The 17,971-nt window shown below is 39.0% G+C and overlaps 1 protein-coding gene across 36 annotated transcripts in view; it reads right to left on the bottom strand.

Annotated features, from left to right (window-relative positions):
* CCDC148 (coiled-coil domain containing 148) overlaps positions 1 to 17,971 on the bottom strand; it is a 330,637-nt gene that overhangs the window by 33,543 nt on the left and 279,123 nt on the right. For 28 of the 36 annotated variants that reach the window (XM_081582922.1, XM_081582919.1, XM_081582923.1 and 25 more), the window contains 3 exons: positions 10,740 to 10,857; positions 6,936 to 7,076; positions 2,825 to 3,119 (listed from right to left, as the gene is read on the bottom strand). In XM_081582922.1, coding sequence (XP_081439048.1) covers positions 2,973 to 3,119; positions 6,936 to 7,076; positions 10,740 to 10,857 — 406 coding nt within the window. In that variant the 3' untranslated portion in view covers positions 2,825 to 2,972. Of the gene's footprint in view, positions 1 to 2,824; positions 3,120 to 6,935; positions 7,077 to 10,739; positions 10,858 to 17,971 lie in introns of those variants that run through there. The other 8 variants (XM_081582899.1, XM_081582900.1, XM_081582895.1 and 5 more) reach the window with 1 other exon arrangement.

Below are 17,971 nucleotides of genomic sequence, written 5' to 3'. Positions count from 1 at the left end.
ATGAAGCACAAGCTGGAATCAAAATTGCTGAGAGAACTATCAATAACCTCAGATATGCAGATGACACCACCCTTATGGCAGAAAGTGAAGAAGAACTAAAGAACCTCTTGATGAAAGTGAAAAAGGAGAGAGAAAAAGCTGGCTTAAAACTCAATATTCAAAAAACTAAGATCATGGCATCTGGTCCCATCACTTAATGGCAAATATATGGGGAAACAGTGGAAACAGTGAGAGACTTTATTTTCTTGGGCTCCAAAATCTCTGCAGATAGTGACTGAAGTCACGAAATTAAAAGATGCTTGCTCCATAGAAGAAGAGGTATGACAAACCTAGATGGCATATTAAGAGGCAGAGACATTACTTTGCCGACAAAGGTCCACCTAGTCAAAGCTATGGTTTTTCTAGCAGTTATGTATGGATGTGAGAACTGGACCATAAAGAAAGCTGAGTGCTGAAGAATTGATGCTTTTGAACTGTGGTGCTGGAGAAGACTCTTGAGAGTCCCTTGGACTGCAAGGAGATCCAACCAGTCAATCCTAAAGGAAATCGTCCTGAATATTCATTGGAAGAACTGATACTGATGCTGAAGCTGAACCTTCAATCCTTTGGCCACCTGATCTGAAGAACTGACACATTGGAAAAGACCCTGATGCTGGGAAAGATTGAAAGCAGGAAGAGAAGGGGATGACAGAGGATTAGATGATTGGATGGCATCACCAACTCAATGGACATAAGTTTGAGCAAGTTCCGAGAGTTGGTGATGGACAGGAAAGACTGGCGTGCTGCAGTCCATGGGATCACAAAAAGTCGAAAATGAGTGAGCAACTGAATTGAACTGAAAATAGGCAAATTCACAGAAACAGAAAGTAGAATAGTGGTTACCAGCGCCTAGCAGAGGTCAATGGAAAGTTCTTTTGGATGAATACAGAATTTCATTTTGGGATTACAAAAAGTTATGAAGATGAACAATAGTTATGATGGCACAAGAATAATTCAAATAATTGTAATCAAAATATAGTGTTTTTAAGGATCGTCCCTTGGGTGATTCAACAATAAAGAAAGAAAGAGGTAGAAGGTCTAATCCGAGAGTTCTCCAAAACTTAGAGATTGATGGAGGTGGAGGAGTCAGCAAAAAAGTTTGAGAAGAGACTAAGGAAGTAGGAGGTAAAGCAGATTGGTGTCATTGAAACCAAGAGAGGAACATGTTCCAAGATGGAGTGGTTGTAATGCTGATGACAGAAAATGGTCATCGAATTTGTCAGTATGGAGTTCACTGGTGACCTTGCTAAGAGCAGTGCCAGTGGTGGGTGAAGGAAAAGCTAACTCAGGACAGGTGACAGTAACTAGAAAGTGAAGTGAAAAAAGTGAAAGTGTTAGTCACTCAGTTGTGTCCAACTATTTGCTCCTCTGCCCATGGCAAGAATACTGGAGTGGGTAGCCATTCCCTTCTCCAGGGGATCTTCCTGACCCAGAGATCAAACCTGGGTCTCTTGTATCGTAGGCAGATTCTTCACCATCTGAGCCACAAGGGAAGTCACAACTAGAAAGTGAGAAGATAACTAAATACCAGGAGGCAATTCCTTGAAGAAGTTTACCTAAGAAGGGGGGCATAGAAATAGCCTGGTCGCTAGGGGAAAGTGTGAGGTTAATGGAGATCAGCTTTTAAAGTGGGATTTATTCAAGCATATATATATATGCTGAAGGAAAACTTGAAAATATAGGAGAAAAAGCAAGACAAATTCTTGTGGAATTGAGAGGGGATGAAATTCAAATCTCCATGGATTTCAGGTTATGTTTTTTTCTGTGGCATTTAAAAACTACTTACTGATCAGGACTCACTAGATTGATTTAATGACCCACAGTTTGAAAAACAATGGACCTAAGGCATATTATTTTACCTTCCTGAATCTATTTCTTTAACCATAAAATGGGAATGACAATCTTATAAGGTTGTTATGATGGTCAAATAAGACATTATAAGTAAAGTATATATATGGTACTGAGCACACAGCTTGTGCTCAATAAATGTAACTATTATTAAAACTATTTTTAAAAACAGAGAAAGTTAATAAGGTCTGAGTCTGGGCATAGCCAGAACATATCTAGGCTGCTGCCCAAACTTCAGCTAATATTTTCATCATAACCACAAGTATCAGATCTGTGGTGTCACTATCTCCTGCTGTGTAGCAAGAGCTACTTCTATTTGTGTGATTGTTTAGAAATAGCAAAAAATTATGCTTGAGTTTTATTTGAAACACTTCCTTTCTATAAAATCATCCAGATATTTAATTGAGAACATGGAAATTTTGATAGTATTCTAAATTTTAAAAGATTCCTCCCAAACAACCATACAAATACATTTTCCCAAGCCAAACAAATATCCCTATGCTTGAACTGCTATTTCTAATTTCTAATTTATTCTTACAAGGTAATTTACAAAATGAAATTGTTTGGATGATTGGTTTGCAGTAAACATGGTAAACCAAACTGGTTTCTAAATTTAGAGAAAGGTTGAGTCTCCTCTTATAATAATGGAGAAATAATAGAAGTATTAATGACAATGAAACTTCCATAATTAAAAAGTCAAATTCTGAAATAACAAGCAGAAATGAACATTATTAGGTAACAAAAGCATAAATTGTGATTCTTGCAAATGGTTATTTTGAGCTCTTTTCATGGGATAATGCAACCTCCAATATACAATTTACTAAATGATAATATATGTTCCAGATGTGTCATAATTAAGTTGCATGGTCTTTGGAGAATTTAGTACTATTAAACATAAAAAGAGATTGGAAAATAGTGCATAAAATTCTAAAAATCATAAAAGAAAGACAAAATTGTTTTAATAGATGCTATGACTTCTACATCTGATAATTTGTAAAATTTTAGAAATTAGTAATTATTATTATCCATATAAATGTATTCAAAGAAAAATCTTGTTTATGTATAATAGGATTTGAGGATGAACTCTAGATTTTAAATACAGTAGACTCCATATCCTTTCTTGGAGGTTTTTGAGGACTGATTTTTGGTAATATCTCTTTGGCATAAAATGTTTTATGAAGTCCAGCTTCTCGGAGTGCTAACTCAAAACGAAGTCTAGGGTCAGAAATTATCTGTAGAAATAAAATAATATAAATATTATATATATAAATAATGCAAGTAATACAAATAATATAAAATAATACAAATCAATTTACTGAAGTAAATTTTATCATTTAGTTCCATATTTCCCCAAGCTGTATAGTTTGTTTTTGCTAGATGGATGACTAGATGACAATAAATTTTGTGTATACAGTGACTATATTCTGGTTATTTTTACTGAAATAAAGGTCAAAATTTTTTGACATTATCACTTTTCAGTATACTAGTGGTTTCTAACATAATATGTATAGAATATTGCATACTAGATTAGTCAAAATAAAACATTAAAATTATTAAAAAATGGGATAAAAGAAGCTTACTTTCAGTACTATCATTGATTTGTTATTTATTGTTAGCTGGGATTATAAAATATAAGCAACCATTAATTAAAATAAACCTAAATCACAATCTTGTGTATTTGTCTTTAAACAGACATTTTAATTTCTCCATCACTTTGCAATATGTAAGTTAAGTTCAAATATATGGCTACTTCTTGAAAAACATAATCAATAGAACCTTTCTTCCAAGGCCAGATTTCTATTTCAAGCAGAACTAGAAAATGATTCTATCAGTATGATTCTAAGTGGGAATACACATAGGAGTAGTTCAATTTCTGTTTTCATTTATAGCTGATTGGGCCTTATTTCTTCTTCTTATGAATACTAATGTCAACAGACACTGTTTGCGATGATAAAAAAGTGGCCACATATAGATTTCAGCTAATGAAGCATTTCACATGAACATTATCCCCCTAGAGGATGGGATAATAAGCTGTTGAAAGCAGCCCCTCCTTCAAGGAGCTCTTAAACTGACAGAGGTCATAAGAATGTACACAGATAACTACCATCCATAGCAACATATGACAGATGCTCCAAGAGTACTAGAACACACTGGGACATCTCCTAGTGCCAGTGGGACTGGGATGGTCTCAGGTAAGGAGAATAACTTGAGCTAACTTTGCGGTCCAACTTATTCTTCTATAAAGTTGGGAGTGGGAGTGGAGGAGGAAGAGAGATCAGCCAAGAAAGGAAGGCATATGCTAACTTAGAGATGAAATAGGTCAATTTAGGATCACGGTAATTTGGGTGGAGTACTTGGCACCATTGGGGAACACTGAAAAAGGACACTTCTAAGACTAGGACTTGAATTTTAAAGGCTTGAAGGCTATGTCATGGAGTCTGGGGAGCTACTGAGGTTGTGTTTCTGTTTTCAGCATGGAACTAATATAATCAGAACTGTTGCATAAGGAGATAAGATCCTGATTGTAAGTTCAGGATAAATTAAGGTAGTAGGCAAACAAGAGATAGAGGCACAGAGAGTGCTTAAGAGTCTACTACAATTATCTAGACATAAAGTAATAAATGCCTAAAATTGGCTGGTAGCAAAGAAAACTGTCCAAAACATTATGAAGGGAAGAATCAATAGAACTTGGCAACTGATCAGATACAGGGACTGGGGCAACGATGCATATAAATGGAGAAAAACACAAAATTGGTGTCGGCAAAGCAACATATTTAAGTCTTAGACTTAGGTTTCTTCTCTTTTGCCCAAGGAGCGTCTTCTGGTCACTTTCATCCACTTCCAAGGATTCATGCTCCACCTGTGTGCTGTTGACATCCTAATTATCTCCAGGATTCACCTTTTCTCCCCTAGCTCCAGATGTGTGATGTTTAAAATATTTTCATAATTATAGTTTTTTCAACATATATCAAGTGAAATGGACATCTCCCTCACATAGTGATGTCCCTTCCCCAATTCTCCTCCCCAGAGAAAGCCCAGTAGTTTCTTGCAAGCATGTATTAGACATCTTCACCTTAAACCTGACATGAACAAAGCAAATGCTCTCTCCCTAAGTCTGTTTCTTCCTTCTGTGTTTTTATATGGTTAATGGCAGCACCACCTAACGACTGTAATTTACTGAATTACTACTAGGTGCCAGACAATATTCTAGGCAATTGACACTTATTATCCTAATCATCACAAGAAACTTACAAATTATTGTTTTACAGATGAAGTAAACAAAACATAAAGATGTTAATAGCTTACACAAGGTCACACAGCCAGCAAATGGTGGACGTGGATTTTAATCAAAGTGTAGGCTCTTCTCAATATCACTTGCTGCCTAGTTTAGAATCACCCTCACTTTCATTATCCTCTCCTCAGCCAGAGCCATACATGCCTCCGCATCCCACCCTCCCCCTACTCCGCCCTCCCCTGACTCCATCCCACTTCCATGAGGTCTCCACTATCTTAAAAGGACTCAACTCCACCTCCACCAATTTTCCATTCAGACACATTGCTATAACATGAAGCTTATTATATACTTCACTTGCTTCAAAGTCTCCCCTCCGTTCATAGGTTAAAAGGTCAAAAGTCTTTAGGAAGTAAGATCTACTATACTTTCCACAGTCTAACCCAAATTTATGTTTGCAGTCTTATCTTCCAGCACCCACCCTTACCATGTACTGTACACTGAAGACGTACAAGTAAGGGCCTCTTTTCACCCTCTTCTGCTTAATCAAACCCTTATTTCCTCAGCCCAGGTACCTGAAATCTTTCCAGCTTCTGACTTCAGTTCTTTACAAGCCCAGATGCCTTCCCTGCTTTGACTTCTAGAGATACTAGCGCATCTTCTAATTAACCCCTCTTCCTATGTCCACCCCGCCCCCATTCAGTTTTGCTGTTGTTTTTAGTTTAAATTATCTGGAATGAATTCTCTTACTGATGCCAAAATTCTTCAATTAAGATGGAGCTTAGCTTCATCTTTTCCGCCTTCTCTGACTTCCCATTCAGGGTTGTCTTCACTCCCTTTCTCTTGCTGCTGCAGCCCTCAGCCCTCTAGCAGGGAGGTAGGTGATCTCACTCTAGTGGCATTATTCCCATGCATTCTACTTTCCTTCCCAACCCAATTCCCCTGCTCACTTCCTCCACACAGAACAAGTTTATCTTGTTCAGGATGCAGCCCTGGCACCTGGCTCAGTGCAGATACAGTATATGTTCCATAAGTATCTGCCCAGTTAATGTGTACATTGATCTTTTTATTAATATTCCCTAGCAAAGTATGCAGCACATAAAGGAGGCAATTAGATTTGTCATTGGACGAATATATAAAGTTTCCTGCTTTTAAAATAATTAAACATTTAGCTGTTCTTAGATTTGTAAAGTTTACAGCTACTTTCTCCCTTAACTTCCATGATATCCAATCATTCACAAGTCCTAACTCCCTCTCTTCCATCCACCTAGAAAAAAGCTTCTTAAAATACCTTCTCAGTTATACAAACAGACTAAAATGATTCAGAAGCACCTAGAAATAGTTAAACAATCTCTTAATACCTTTTTCCACAGCAAGTGTTTTATCATTAGCTCTGATACATTATTTCCTGTTCATTTTAATTTCAGAAAGCTTCCCTCTGCTTTGTCTTACCAGTAACCTCAATTGTTTCATTAATAGGATTTATATTATGCATTTAAACAAATTGTGAATATGATAAATATTTAAACAAAAATACAATATTAACACAACTTTAAAGTAAAATTTTATAAAATTGTTTTAGATTAAAATAATTTCTAATGATGTATTCATAACATTTTCAAAGTGTTTTGTTCTATGGTCACCTATTAACATTTTATAATATTAAGAAATGTTCAGTAATTACATGCTATTTATGCTAATATGCATGGTATTTAAATGTAAATATTATAAATAATTTGTAACCCAAAATACACATTTCTATAATTCTTATCATCATTATGGCTTTTGCATCAATCTTGCTAATTTCCATAATTACCTGCTGTTCATTGTATGTATTCAATGTGAAGAGTGGCTTTTGAAGTATAAATTCCTCTTCAGTTCCAATACCCATCCTTGCTTTTGATGCCACTGTACCTGACATCATTCTAACAGGATCAAATTGAGCGACAATAGCAACCTAAAAGAAGAGAAAACATGGCTGCTTGGAACAAGATACAAGCAAAATACTTCTGGGCAACATTATTAATGCTTAATATCCATTAAAGTTAAGAAATTTTATTATTGCATAGTTACAGGTATGATTAAATTTAGACAAAAATTTCTTCCTGATCCAAAGTCAAGGGAAATTTTATATAGAAAACCTACATATTCAATCACCTTGAAAGTAACCAGAGATCAAATTGCCAACATCTGCTGGATCATCAAAAGAGCAAGAGAGTTCCAGAAAAACATCTATTTCTGCTTTATTGACTATGCCAAAGCCTTTGACTGTGTGGATCACAATAAACTGTGGAAAATTCTTCAAGAGATGGGAATACCAGACCACCTGGCCTGCCTCTTGAGAAACCTGTATGCAGGTCAGGAAGCAACAGTTAGAACTGGACATGGAACAACAGACTGGTTCCCAATAGGAAAAGGAGTATGTCAAGGCTGTATATTGTCACCCTGCTTATTTAACTTATATGCAGAGTACGTCATGAGAAACGCTGGGCTGGAAAAAACACAAGCTGGAATCAAGATTTCCAGGAGAAATATCAATAACCTCAGATATGCAGATGACACCACCCTTACGGCAGAAAGTGAAGAAGAACTAAAGAGCCGCTTGATGAAAGTAGAAGAGGAGAGTGAAAAAGCTGGCTTAAAGCTCAAGATTCAGAAAACAAAGATCATGGCATCCAGTACCATCACTTCATGGCAAATAGATGGGGAAACAGTGGAAACAGTGGCTGACATTATTTTTCTGGGCTCCAAAATCACTGCAGATGGTGATTGCAGCCATGAAATTAAAAGACGCTTACTCCTTGGAAGGAAAGTTATGACCAACCTAGATAGCATATTAAAAAACAGAGACATTACTTTGCCAACAAAGGTCCATCTAGTCAAGGCTATGGTTTTTCCAGTGGTCATGTATGGATGTGAGAGTTGGACGGTGAAGAAAGCTGAGCGCAGAAGAATTGATGCTTTTGAACTGTGGTGTTGGAGAAGACTCTTGAGAGTCCCTTGGATTACAAGGAGATCCAACCAGTCCATCCTAAAGGAGATCAGTCCTGAGTGTTCACTGGAAGGACTGATGTTGAAGCTGAAACTCCAATACTTTGGCCACCTCATGCGAAGAGCTGACTCATTTGAAAAGACCCTGATGCTGGGAAAGATTGGGGGCAGGAGAAGAAGGGGACGACAGAGGATGAGATGGTTAGATGGCATCACCGACTCAATGGACATGGATTTGGGTGGACTCAGGGAGTTGGTGATGGACAGGGAGGCTTGGCATGCTGTGGTTCATGGGGTCGCAAAGAGTCGGACACGACTGAGCAACTGAACTGAACTGAGCTGAAAGTAACCAAAAGTAGAAAACACTAATTTTTAGCCACTAGAAATCCATGGCCATAGTAATGACTCCATGAAGCTTTCTAGAAAGTTTAATCTGGTTAAACTGAGTATATCATTTATGGGTAAAGTCATGCGTGTTAGCATTATTGAGCAAGATGGGTGAGTTTTCATTGTACTGAGCAACTAGATTTCCAGGGAGGGACTGTTAAAAATCATTGTTTCCCCTTCCACTGAAAAACTCCAAGAGTCATTTTAACACAAATACCCTTGTCCTTTACGATAACTGAAATCAATCAAACCGGCATCCTAATGAAAAGAAGCCACTAACTTTGTAAATTATATGCCACAGTTAATAACACCTGCCTACTAATTCCTAATGGAGAAGGCAATGGCACCCCACTCCTATACTCTTGCCTGGAAAATCCCATGGACGGAGGAGCCTGGTAGGCTACAGTCCATAGGGTCACTAAGAGTCGGGCACGACTTAGTGACTTCACTTTCACTTTTCCCTTTCGTGTACTGGAGAAGGAAATGGCAACCCACTCCAGTATTCTTGCCTTGAGAATCCCAGGGACAGTGGAGCCTGGTGGGCTGCCGTCTATGGGGTCGCACAGAGTCGGACACGACTGAAGCGACTTAGCAGCAGCAGCAGCAGCAGCTAATTCCTAAAGTCAAGTAATAGCAATAGGAAAATGGCATTTTTAATTCCATTTAGAAATTATAATGACATAACTGGAGGTTGAGCATATTTTAATTATTATAGGTTTTACTAGCCAAAATGTCTTTTACTATAGTTCTAAACACTGATTATAGATAACAGGCACAGATATTTCCTCTTTCAAAGGTCTCACAGATGGAAAAAGAATCTTAATCATACGGACTGTAGTTGTCAAAATGATATTTTGAACAAAATGTGTTTAGTAATAGTGACATTAAATTTTGTCCCTAGAAGGCCATGGTATATCATTATTGGCTAATGATTGAAAAATTTATATTTCATTGACTCTAAGATGACCAGGATGTATATTCCTATGCTTTGAATTTATTTCTATAATCTGTTTATCAAAGATGGATACAATAGTTGTATGCATTTACATTTCCTTTATATGATTTCATTTAACTTAATTTCCTTGGTTTGAATTCAGATTGACATTTAGTAGCTAGGTGACTTTGGGAAAACTCTGGGCTGCCTCAATTTTCTCTTCTATAAAATAATAATTCCTACATCATAGGGTTGGGGTAGGAGTTAAATGAGGTGAGACCTAAGAGCATTTAGAAGAGGGCTTTACACTTAATCAATATTCAAAAAATGTGAATGCACATTACTACAAACCTATGAGGTAGGTTGTTGTTCTGTTGTTCAGTCACCAAGTTGTGTCTGACTCTTTGTGATCCCAAGGGTGAGATAGGTACTATTACTATTATTATTACTATTATTATTAATTATTACTATTATTATTCCCATTTTTCAGAGGAGGAAATAAAGTTTAGGGAGGTTAAGTGAAAGACGTAAGTTTCCTCTGCCAGTAAGCAGTGAGCCAGGTTGTACCAGCTTTGAAGGAAGCCAGAGGTGGAGTTCTTATCCAAGATTCTATGCTAACTCCCAACCACATAGGAGGAGAATCATTTCCTGTCAGCTAGGAAATGGTATCAAAGAAGACTTTGGAGCTGATGAGTTGTGCTTATCACTGTTACGTTAACAATATTGAAAAATTACCCAAGCAAAACTACTTTATAACATTTCCTAAGATCTGAACTTCTTGCTCTTGCTGTCTATCAATACTATATTCAAAACTTTTGTCTACTTTTATGAGCCAAAGCAATAGGAGGCTTTTATTTCCCCACAAAAACAGTCGTTTTGAAAAGTGATTTTTAACCTTTTTGTTGACTGTGGGATATTTCCAAACAGAGGTTCCTTCCCTAGGGAGGATTATCTTGCTCAAGCTCCACCACATTTTTTTCGAGGAGAGTAAAATCCTTTAGCTACACGCAGCGTTTCACTGCTATAAATGGATACTATTCAGCTTATAAACTAGAGGTAATATGGATGTATTTAAATCTTGGGAGAGCTTTTTTTAAAGGTTCTGATAAAGTTCTTTCCATATACTAAGAAACGGAAAATAATTCAATGTGAATCTAATTGTTCCCAGAAATGAAGATCAGTGTCCTAATTTGGAAAAGTTACATTTTATATAGCATATGTCATGAACAAAGTCCCAGTAATAATGTTATTAAGAGCACTTAGAAACATTTTTTAAACCACTCATGAAATTCTCCAAATTAAAAACACCTGTTTCCTCAGGGCTTCTAGTCGCTTTTCTCTCTCTTCTTCTTCAAGTGCTTCTTGAAGGGCCACTTTTTTTTTCTCCATCAAATGCTTTTCCAATAATTCTTGTCTATATTTAACCCTTTAAAAATAATGCACAGGGAAATTAGGAGAACATCATGATAATGTTGGAGATTATATGGACAGCAGCATAAGGGTAGAAGTCATCTCAGAAGTGACATCACTGTCATTTTGTTTTTACTTGCTTTGGATGATTTCTCATATCACAACCATAGAAGACGTTTCTATAAAATATAATTTACAATAATTCTAATAACAATTATAGAACTGCAGGTCATACGGGCAGGAAAACATGGGGTAAAATCCAATCTTGCTCCTTCTTCATTGAACTAACCATCAGCTGCCACAACTGCAGCTAATACAACCTGACAGATGACAGCCTCACTCTTGAGTTATTTCAGCAGTCTTCTAGTAAGTTTTAAAACAATATGAGATTTAAAAGGCTATGTTACTGTTTGAATATACCTAATTTTAAAAAGACAAGTAAATAAAATACTATAATATGCCCAAAGTATCTCAGTTACTAGAATTTAAACCAAACTTTATATTGTCACTCATTTTGTCAAGAATGCTCTATCTGGATGGATGTGTGTTTGTGTTAAGAAACTTTGAAAACTGCACATTGACTGTAGATGGCAGCAAAAACATGACTTTCCCTGAGCATTCTGTTTCCATCCTCCTTAACAGCAGATATTAAAACCAAGCACATTTAAATACCTGTTTTAATACTCTAGGGTTCACCTGGCCCTCCTCTGTTGCTCTTTTGGGGCAGCCTCCCTAACTATCTTTTTGTCCAAGCTATTATTCTACTGAATTATAGAGATAAGATTTGCCTTTTAAAAAACAGTAGGCACTTGGCTTCTCAAGGTAGAAGGAGGTGTTAGCTCTGTCTTCTATCATTAATGGTTTAGATTTAACCTCCTCTGTAGCGTCAGGGCTTCCTTGGTGGCTCAATGAACCTGCCTGTCAATGCAGGAGATGCAGGTTCGATTCCTAGGTTGGGGAGATCCCCTGGAGAAGGAAATGGCAACCCAGTTCAGTATTCTTGCCTGGGAAATCCCATGGACAGAGGAGCCTGGCAGTCTGCAGTCCAAGTCAGATACAGCTTAGAGACTAAATAACAATAGCATCAGTCACAAATGTACTTTGCCCTTAGCGTGCACACCAATATATTCCATGGATGTCCCTGCACTAGACTATTTTTATTCTGGATCCTGGAATTTACTGAGGTGTTCACTACACATCAAGTCTGTGCTAAGGGCTCATTCAGACTTCACATGTTGGGGGTACCATTATTTATCCCAATTTAAAGATAAAGAAATGGAGGGATAGAAAGGTGATGAAACTTGTCCCAAGCCTCAATGGCAGAACCTGAGTCAAACCCAGGCAAACTGGCCCCAGAGCCAATGAATAGTTAACTACCATGTTCTTCTCTCTTCTCCCCTTGACAGCTCTACTCACCTCACTGAGTGATGAATACCTACTTTGTGCCAAACCTTGTGCTGGAAACTGAGAGCACACTGACAAAAAGACCACTCTTAAAGGGCCTGTGGTTTAACAGAGACAAAAGACAAGCCCAAGAACTAAACAAGGTATACAGTATCTTAAGAGAGGTCTAAATAAGGTCCACTGAGGATTTAGAGGAAAGTGAGATGCCTACTTGCTGAATTGTGAGAAAGACTGGTCGACTTCAGCAAGCACTTGATGGAGGAGGCAGCAGCATCGGAGCTGGGTCTGGAGGACTAGGATTTGGAGAGGCCAGGAGGCATGGCCAAGGTGGCGCAGAGCAAGAGCTGGGATGAGGATGAGTCCAGGGAGGCTCAGGCTCTGCACGTGCACGGTTGGCCTCAAGAGTGGCTGACTTCTTCAGTTTTGTCCCCTGGTCTTGCTTGCCCCACCTCGTCACAGCACTGGGCAGGGAAGGGTTCAAGGTGGCTAAACAGAGTCAGTGGGTGAGCAGTGACAGAGAAGCCCAGAAAAGCTGAGGGGGGCTGAGCCTGTAGTCACATGGTTCCCTCAGTGATTTGCTCTTGGGGAGGAAAACTCTTTAAAACCAGGTTGCTCCTGAGGCTGGCATTGAAGAAGCAGCACTGGGAAAGGAGAGGAGGGAAGCAGGCAGCAGATACTTAGGCGTACAAAACCCAGAATGGAATTTGGGAAGAAGGTCCTAAGCTCCCTTGATGGCTGTGGCTGTCCTGCCCCATCATCTCCTATTTCAAGAGTCACTACAACCAGATACATGGATTAAAGAATTCACAGACCAGATTGCTCCCTTTCTCTGATGCCTCTCTGTCATAGAAAGCTCTATTTCTCATTCCCTCCATTTTCACTAAGGTGTGACACAACTTTCCTAATGAGGTTCTACTCAATTTAAGCACTGAGTACAAACTAAGGGAACTACTGTGAAGGTTCAATTAAAAGACACCCTGGGATTTGACAATTACCATATGTTAATTATCAGAACTTCGGAAAAGTTTCTCTTCCTTTGAGATGTATAGGTTGCTTTGTCTGCTACAAACTTTTGGCTGCTTTGTGGAAAAGTAATAGCTGTTTTAGTTAGAGGAGCTTGACTAGTGAGGAAGAGATTAGAAAGGAGAGTGAAGCATTTGAAGCTATTTAGTAAAGAAAGCCAGAGAAAGCAATGGCATCCCACTCCAGTACTCTTGCCTGGAAAATCCCATGGACCGAGGAGCCTGGTAGGCTGCAGCCCATGGGGTCGCTAAGAGTCCGATACGACTGAGCGACTTCACTTTCACTTTTCCCTTTCATGCACTGGAGAAGGAAATGGCAACCCACTCCAGTATTCTTGCCGTGAGAATCCCAGGGACAGCGGAGCCTGGTGGGCTGCCGTCTATGGGGTCGCACAGAGTCAGACACGACTGAAGCGACTTAGCAGCAGCAGCAGCAGTAAAGAAAGCTGGCTGATGTTTTACTTTGAAGTTCATTCATTCATTCAACAAAAATTTGAGCACCTCTCTGCGTCAATCACTGTTGTTAGCACTGGACAAAGGATTTCAGTACAGAAGACATACTCCTGTCCTCACAGAAGTGACCATCTAATGTGGATACAAAGATCCAGGCAATTATGGCACAGGGTAGCTCTTGCCCTGATGAGACAATGGGGCAGAAGTCATGGGAGAAGCACTTTTGCCAGACTTGGGGCATTCAAAGGAGCAGCCATCAGGAAGTGCTCTGAATTTCAGACCTAAAAAAGGAGCAGGAATTCTTCAGAGGGGGAGAGAACAGAAAGAATGTTCTAAGTAGAAAAAAAAAATATCATATGAAGGCCCAGAAGGTAAGAGAGCATGGTATGCTTGAAGAACTGAAAAATATTTGGAATGACCAAAACTGAAAATTGTAAGGTGAGGAGTACCAAGAGGTGAGGCTAGGAAGGCAAGGGAGGACAGGTGGTGAGGACTTTGCAAGCATGAGGGCTTTGATCAAGGCAACACAATCAGAAAACTCTCTCCTATAATGTGGAGGATGGATTGCTAGGAAGCAAGACCAGAGAGACTTATTTCAATGTAAAAAAAGGCTTTCCTGAATTAGGGCAGGGGAGGGGTGCTTGTAGGAGTTAGGGAGATGATACAGTCTTAAAATTTATGTAGAAAATAGAATAAGTGAGCATTGTTAGTGTTTTTTAAGGGAGTGGGGAAGAGAGAAAGGAAGCTAAGGCTTCCATGCTGCATGGTAAACGAGGGCATCCCGCTCTAAACCTGGGGACTTAGAGAAACAAGGAAGAGAAGGAATTAGGTTGAGTTTAGACACAGATCTGCTGTCCTAAGATCTAGGCTGGAGAAATGGATGGGGATCTTTATCAATGGCATGGGACTGCACCTGAGAAACAGATAGCATCTATCCAGGAAGATACTATAGTGTAAGAGGAGGTGGCAGGCCTAGCACTGATTCTAAAGGAAACACCTTTCTTTTTTTTCATTTTTTTCTATGTATGTTTTCAGTATTTATAATTTTATATCGTTCACTCATTCGTTGACTGGGTGCCCACACTGTGCCAAGTGCTATTCTAGGGTGGATGATCCACACTGATTAAAAAAAAACAAAAACAACAAAACCCTGTTCACACACTTTCAATTATAGGCATATATTTTCATGTATTTAGAAGTTTAATCTCTTTTCAAAAAGGGGGTAAATTACCAATTTAATTTCCCCACTCTGCTCAACCCAAGGAAGGGGGCAACTTTTAAGAAGGGGACAGAAAGGAAGAAACTAGGAGAATGAGGGGAAATTGTGGCAAAGAAGAGAATGACAATGGGAATAGCAATGTCTCATGCTAAAAATCAGCTCTAATCTAAGATAATCATTGGATTAAATAACAGGGAGCCATTGGCAAACTTGTCAGTAGAGAGGTGGCTGAAGAATTAGCAGTAGATAAGAAGTAAGAGGGAAGAGAGACAACACCTTCAGTAAGGCTGATGCCAATGGGGAGGAGAGAAGCAAGCTGGGGCTGGAGGAAGCTGATCACAGTTGCATTGGTTCCAAAGTGATGACCAAGATGACTCTGACTGTTGTGAAGATTGGCCATGGGAAATTTTAAGGAGACATACTCAAATTCTTCATTCTTAGAGATCCCAATGTTTAAACTCAAATAATAATTCACTATAAAAGGGGAAACTCTTGATACACCCTCCTTTTCCCAGTCTGGATAGAAAAATGTCATTGCCTAAAGAGAAGTGATGCAGAAAAATTCCTGGGAGAAAGCCAAATACTCACATATTCATGGGGAAAGAAAATAGCAACACAGTAAAGTCAATCATTTGGAAAATTTTCCACATAAATACCTTTAGCCATTTGAAGTAGCAGATTTTCTTCAAATTAAACTGTTGCTATGAAAGTCAATGTCAGGAAGTGGCAAAACTCAAAAGTCTTTAAGCTGTGCACTGAATTCCCAAACACGAATCCTAGGTTCATCTCTCAGTCTGTTTTATGCCCCCTGAGTTGACAAAGGTTGAGAGTGCAGCAAAGGAGGCCTTTTTCACTCCTCTTGGGGGAGGAGAAGCATCATACTGTTCAAAAGCAACAGCTGTTGCAGAACCAGGCAGAGCATTAACAATAATCTGAACAGGATTTTGTTTAAGCTTCTGGACTGGAGTGTAGTTGAAGGGACAAGAAGCTTTCACGTAGAAATGGAGAATTTATATATCATTTTGGAGATATTTTTATATGTGTATTGCATTCAAAGAGAGGAGTTGCTGTTGTTGTTTAGTCACTAAGTCATGTCTGACTCTTTTGAGACCCTGTGGACTGTATCCTGCCACGCTCCTCTGTCCATCGGATTTCCCAGGCAAGAATACTGGACTAGGTTGCCATTTCCTTCTCCAGGGAATCTTCCTCACCCAGGGATCGAACCTGCATCTCCTGCATTGCAGGCTGATTCTTTACCACTGAACCATCATGGAAGCTCAAGAGATGAGTATACAAATGCAGATAGTTTGGAAACATCATGAACTTCAGTGACCCCCTCCTTTGCTTCAGTGAAACTAGCAGTAAGAACCAGGCAAAATATTAACTTCAAAATTTGACCTCCCTCCTATCTGAAGGGAGACACAGATAACTTCAGTCTTAAAAGAAGCTACAGGAACTAAGAGGGGAAAAAAGACTTCAGAATAATTGCTGACAGTGGCAGGTTCTACAATTTGTTTTGTTTAACTTAAGCAGTAAATAAAACAGCATTAACAATACATCTTAATTAGGTTACACTAACCAGTACGGAACTCCCACCAAAAATGTTTCAGGGAAGTAATTTGCCCTACTGAATTAGAGGCAGTTTCCAAACAAATCTGCTACTTCATTTTTAGGTAATGTGGCTTACTCAACACTGAACAAGAAATCTTTAACAGGCACATGCTGGAGGTACTGTTGCCAGAGGGGTTTGAACAGCAGTGCTGCATAGGGAACCTGTTTCTCCCTGCTGAGAAATCCAGTTTTGGCTTAAACCCCACTCAGAATGTTGTTCTTCCCACCAAGCAAAGAGACACCCCCGTGAACTCTACAGGACTCCAACATGGAAGAGTGTGCAGATCAAAACATAGGCAGGCCAAGTGGCAGCACCTGTACAAAGGAGGTGGTGGAGAAGCCAGCCCAGAGAAAAGAAGGAAGAAAACATAACGGGTGTTCACATTGACCAGCATCACCCCTCCAACAGTCAGGGCCACGAGATTCTATACTCAATAAGGGTTCTGGCTAAGGGCATAAACAGAGACCAGTTTCTACAAATGTAATGTGAATCCTGATACAAGGCAGTGACATCCTGGTACAGATCAGCATGGGACAAGAACAAAGAGGATTCACAGAGAACCCACAGAACCAGAAGGAAATGAACCCAGGCCAGCCCCAGACAGAGACTATTCTTCTAGCTCAGAGTGCTTACTGGTTCCTTTGTGGGGTATAAAGGCAAGTTCCTGTTGGAACTTGTCTTTAATTGATTAATCCAATTAGTCAACATAGCATTATTGGCAAACCTACTGTGTGCCAGGCACTGCCCCACAAGCTCAGGATACAATAATGAAAAATAAAATCCAGACAAACAAGATCCCTGCTCTTAAATCTTAGGTTACTTATGGTTTGTTGTATATGAGCAGGCCTAAATTAACATCCTAGTAAAATACATAAAATTGTTTTAATACATTATTTTAAATCTATCACTAAGTCCTAAATTAGAGCTTTTTCTTGTATTGCTATAGCTCGATAGTTCTCAACTATGACTATCATTAGAATCACTGGAACTTATAAAAACTTCTGATGCCAGGGCCCCACACTCCACTAATTACATCAAAATCTGGTTTGGGGGCTCAAGCACTGGTATTCTGTTAAAAGTTTCTCAGTGATTCTGATATGCAGCCTGGTCTGAGCACAGCACTGCCTAGCCCAGTGGATCCCTAATTCACACTAGTGAAACACACTCACAGACATAGAGAACAGACTTGTGGTTGCCAATGTACGGAGGAAGAGGGAGAGGGTTCATTTGGGAGTTTGGGGTTACTAGAAGCAAACTGTTATATAAAGAATGAATAAACAACGAGGTCCTACTGTGTAGCACAGGGAACTATATTTAGTATCCTGGGATAAACCATAATGGAAAAGAATATGAGAAAGAACATGTATATGCATCACTGAATCACTTTGCTGTATAGCAGAAACTAACACGACGTTGTTAA

Source organism: Giraffa tippelskirchi, chromosome 3, assembly GCF_054371585.1.
Source record: "Giraffa tippelskirchi isolate mGirTip1 chromosome 3, T2T-mGirTip1v1.2.pri, whole genome shotgun sequence".
Classification (NCBI taxonomy): Eukaryota; Metazoa; Chordata; class Mammalia; order Artiodactyla; family Giraffidae; genus Giraffa; species Giraffa tippelskirchi.
This window is presented reverse-complemented; position numbering and strand designations above follow the sequence as displayed.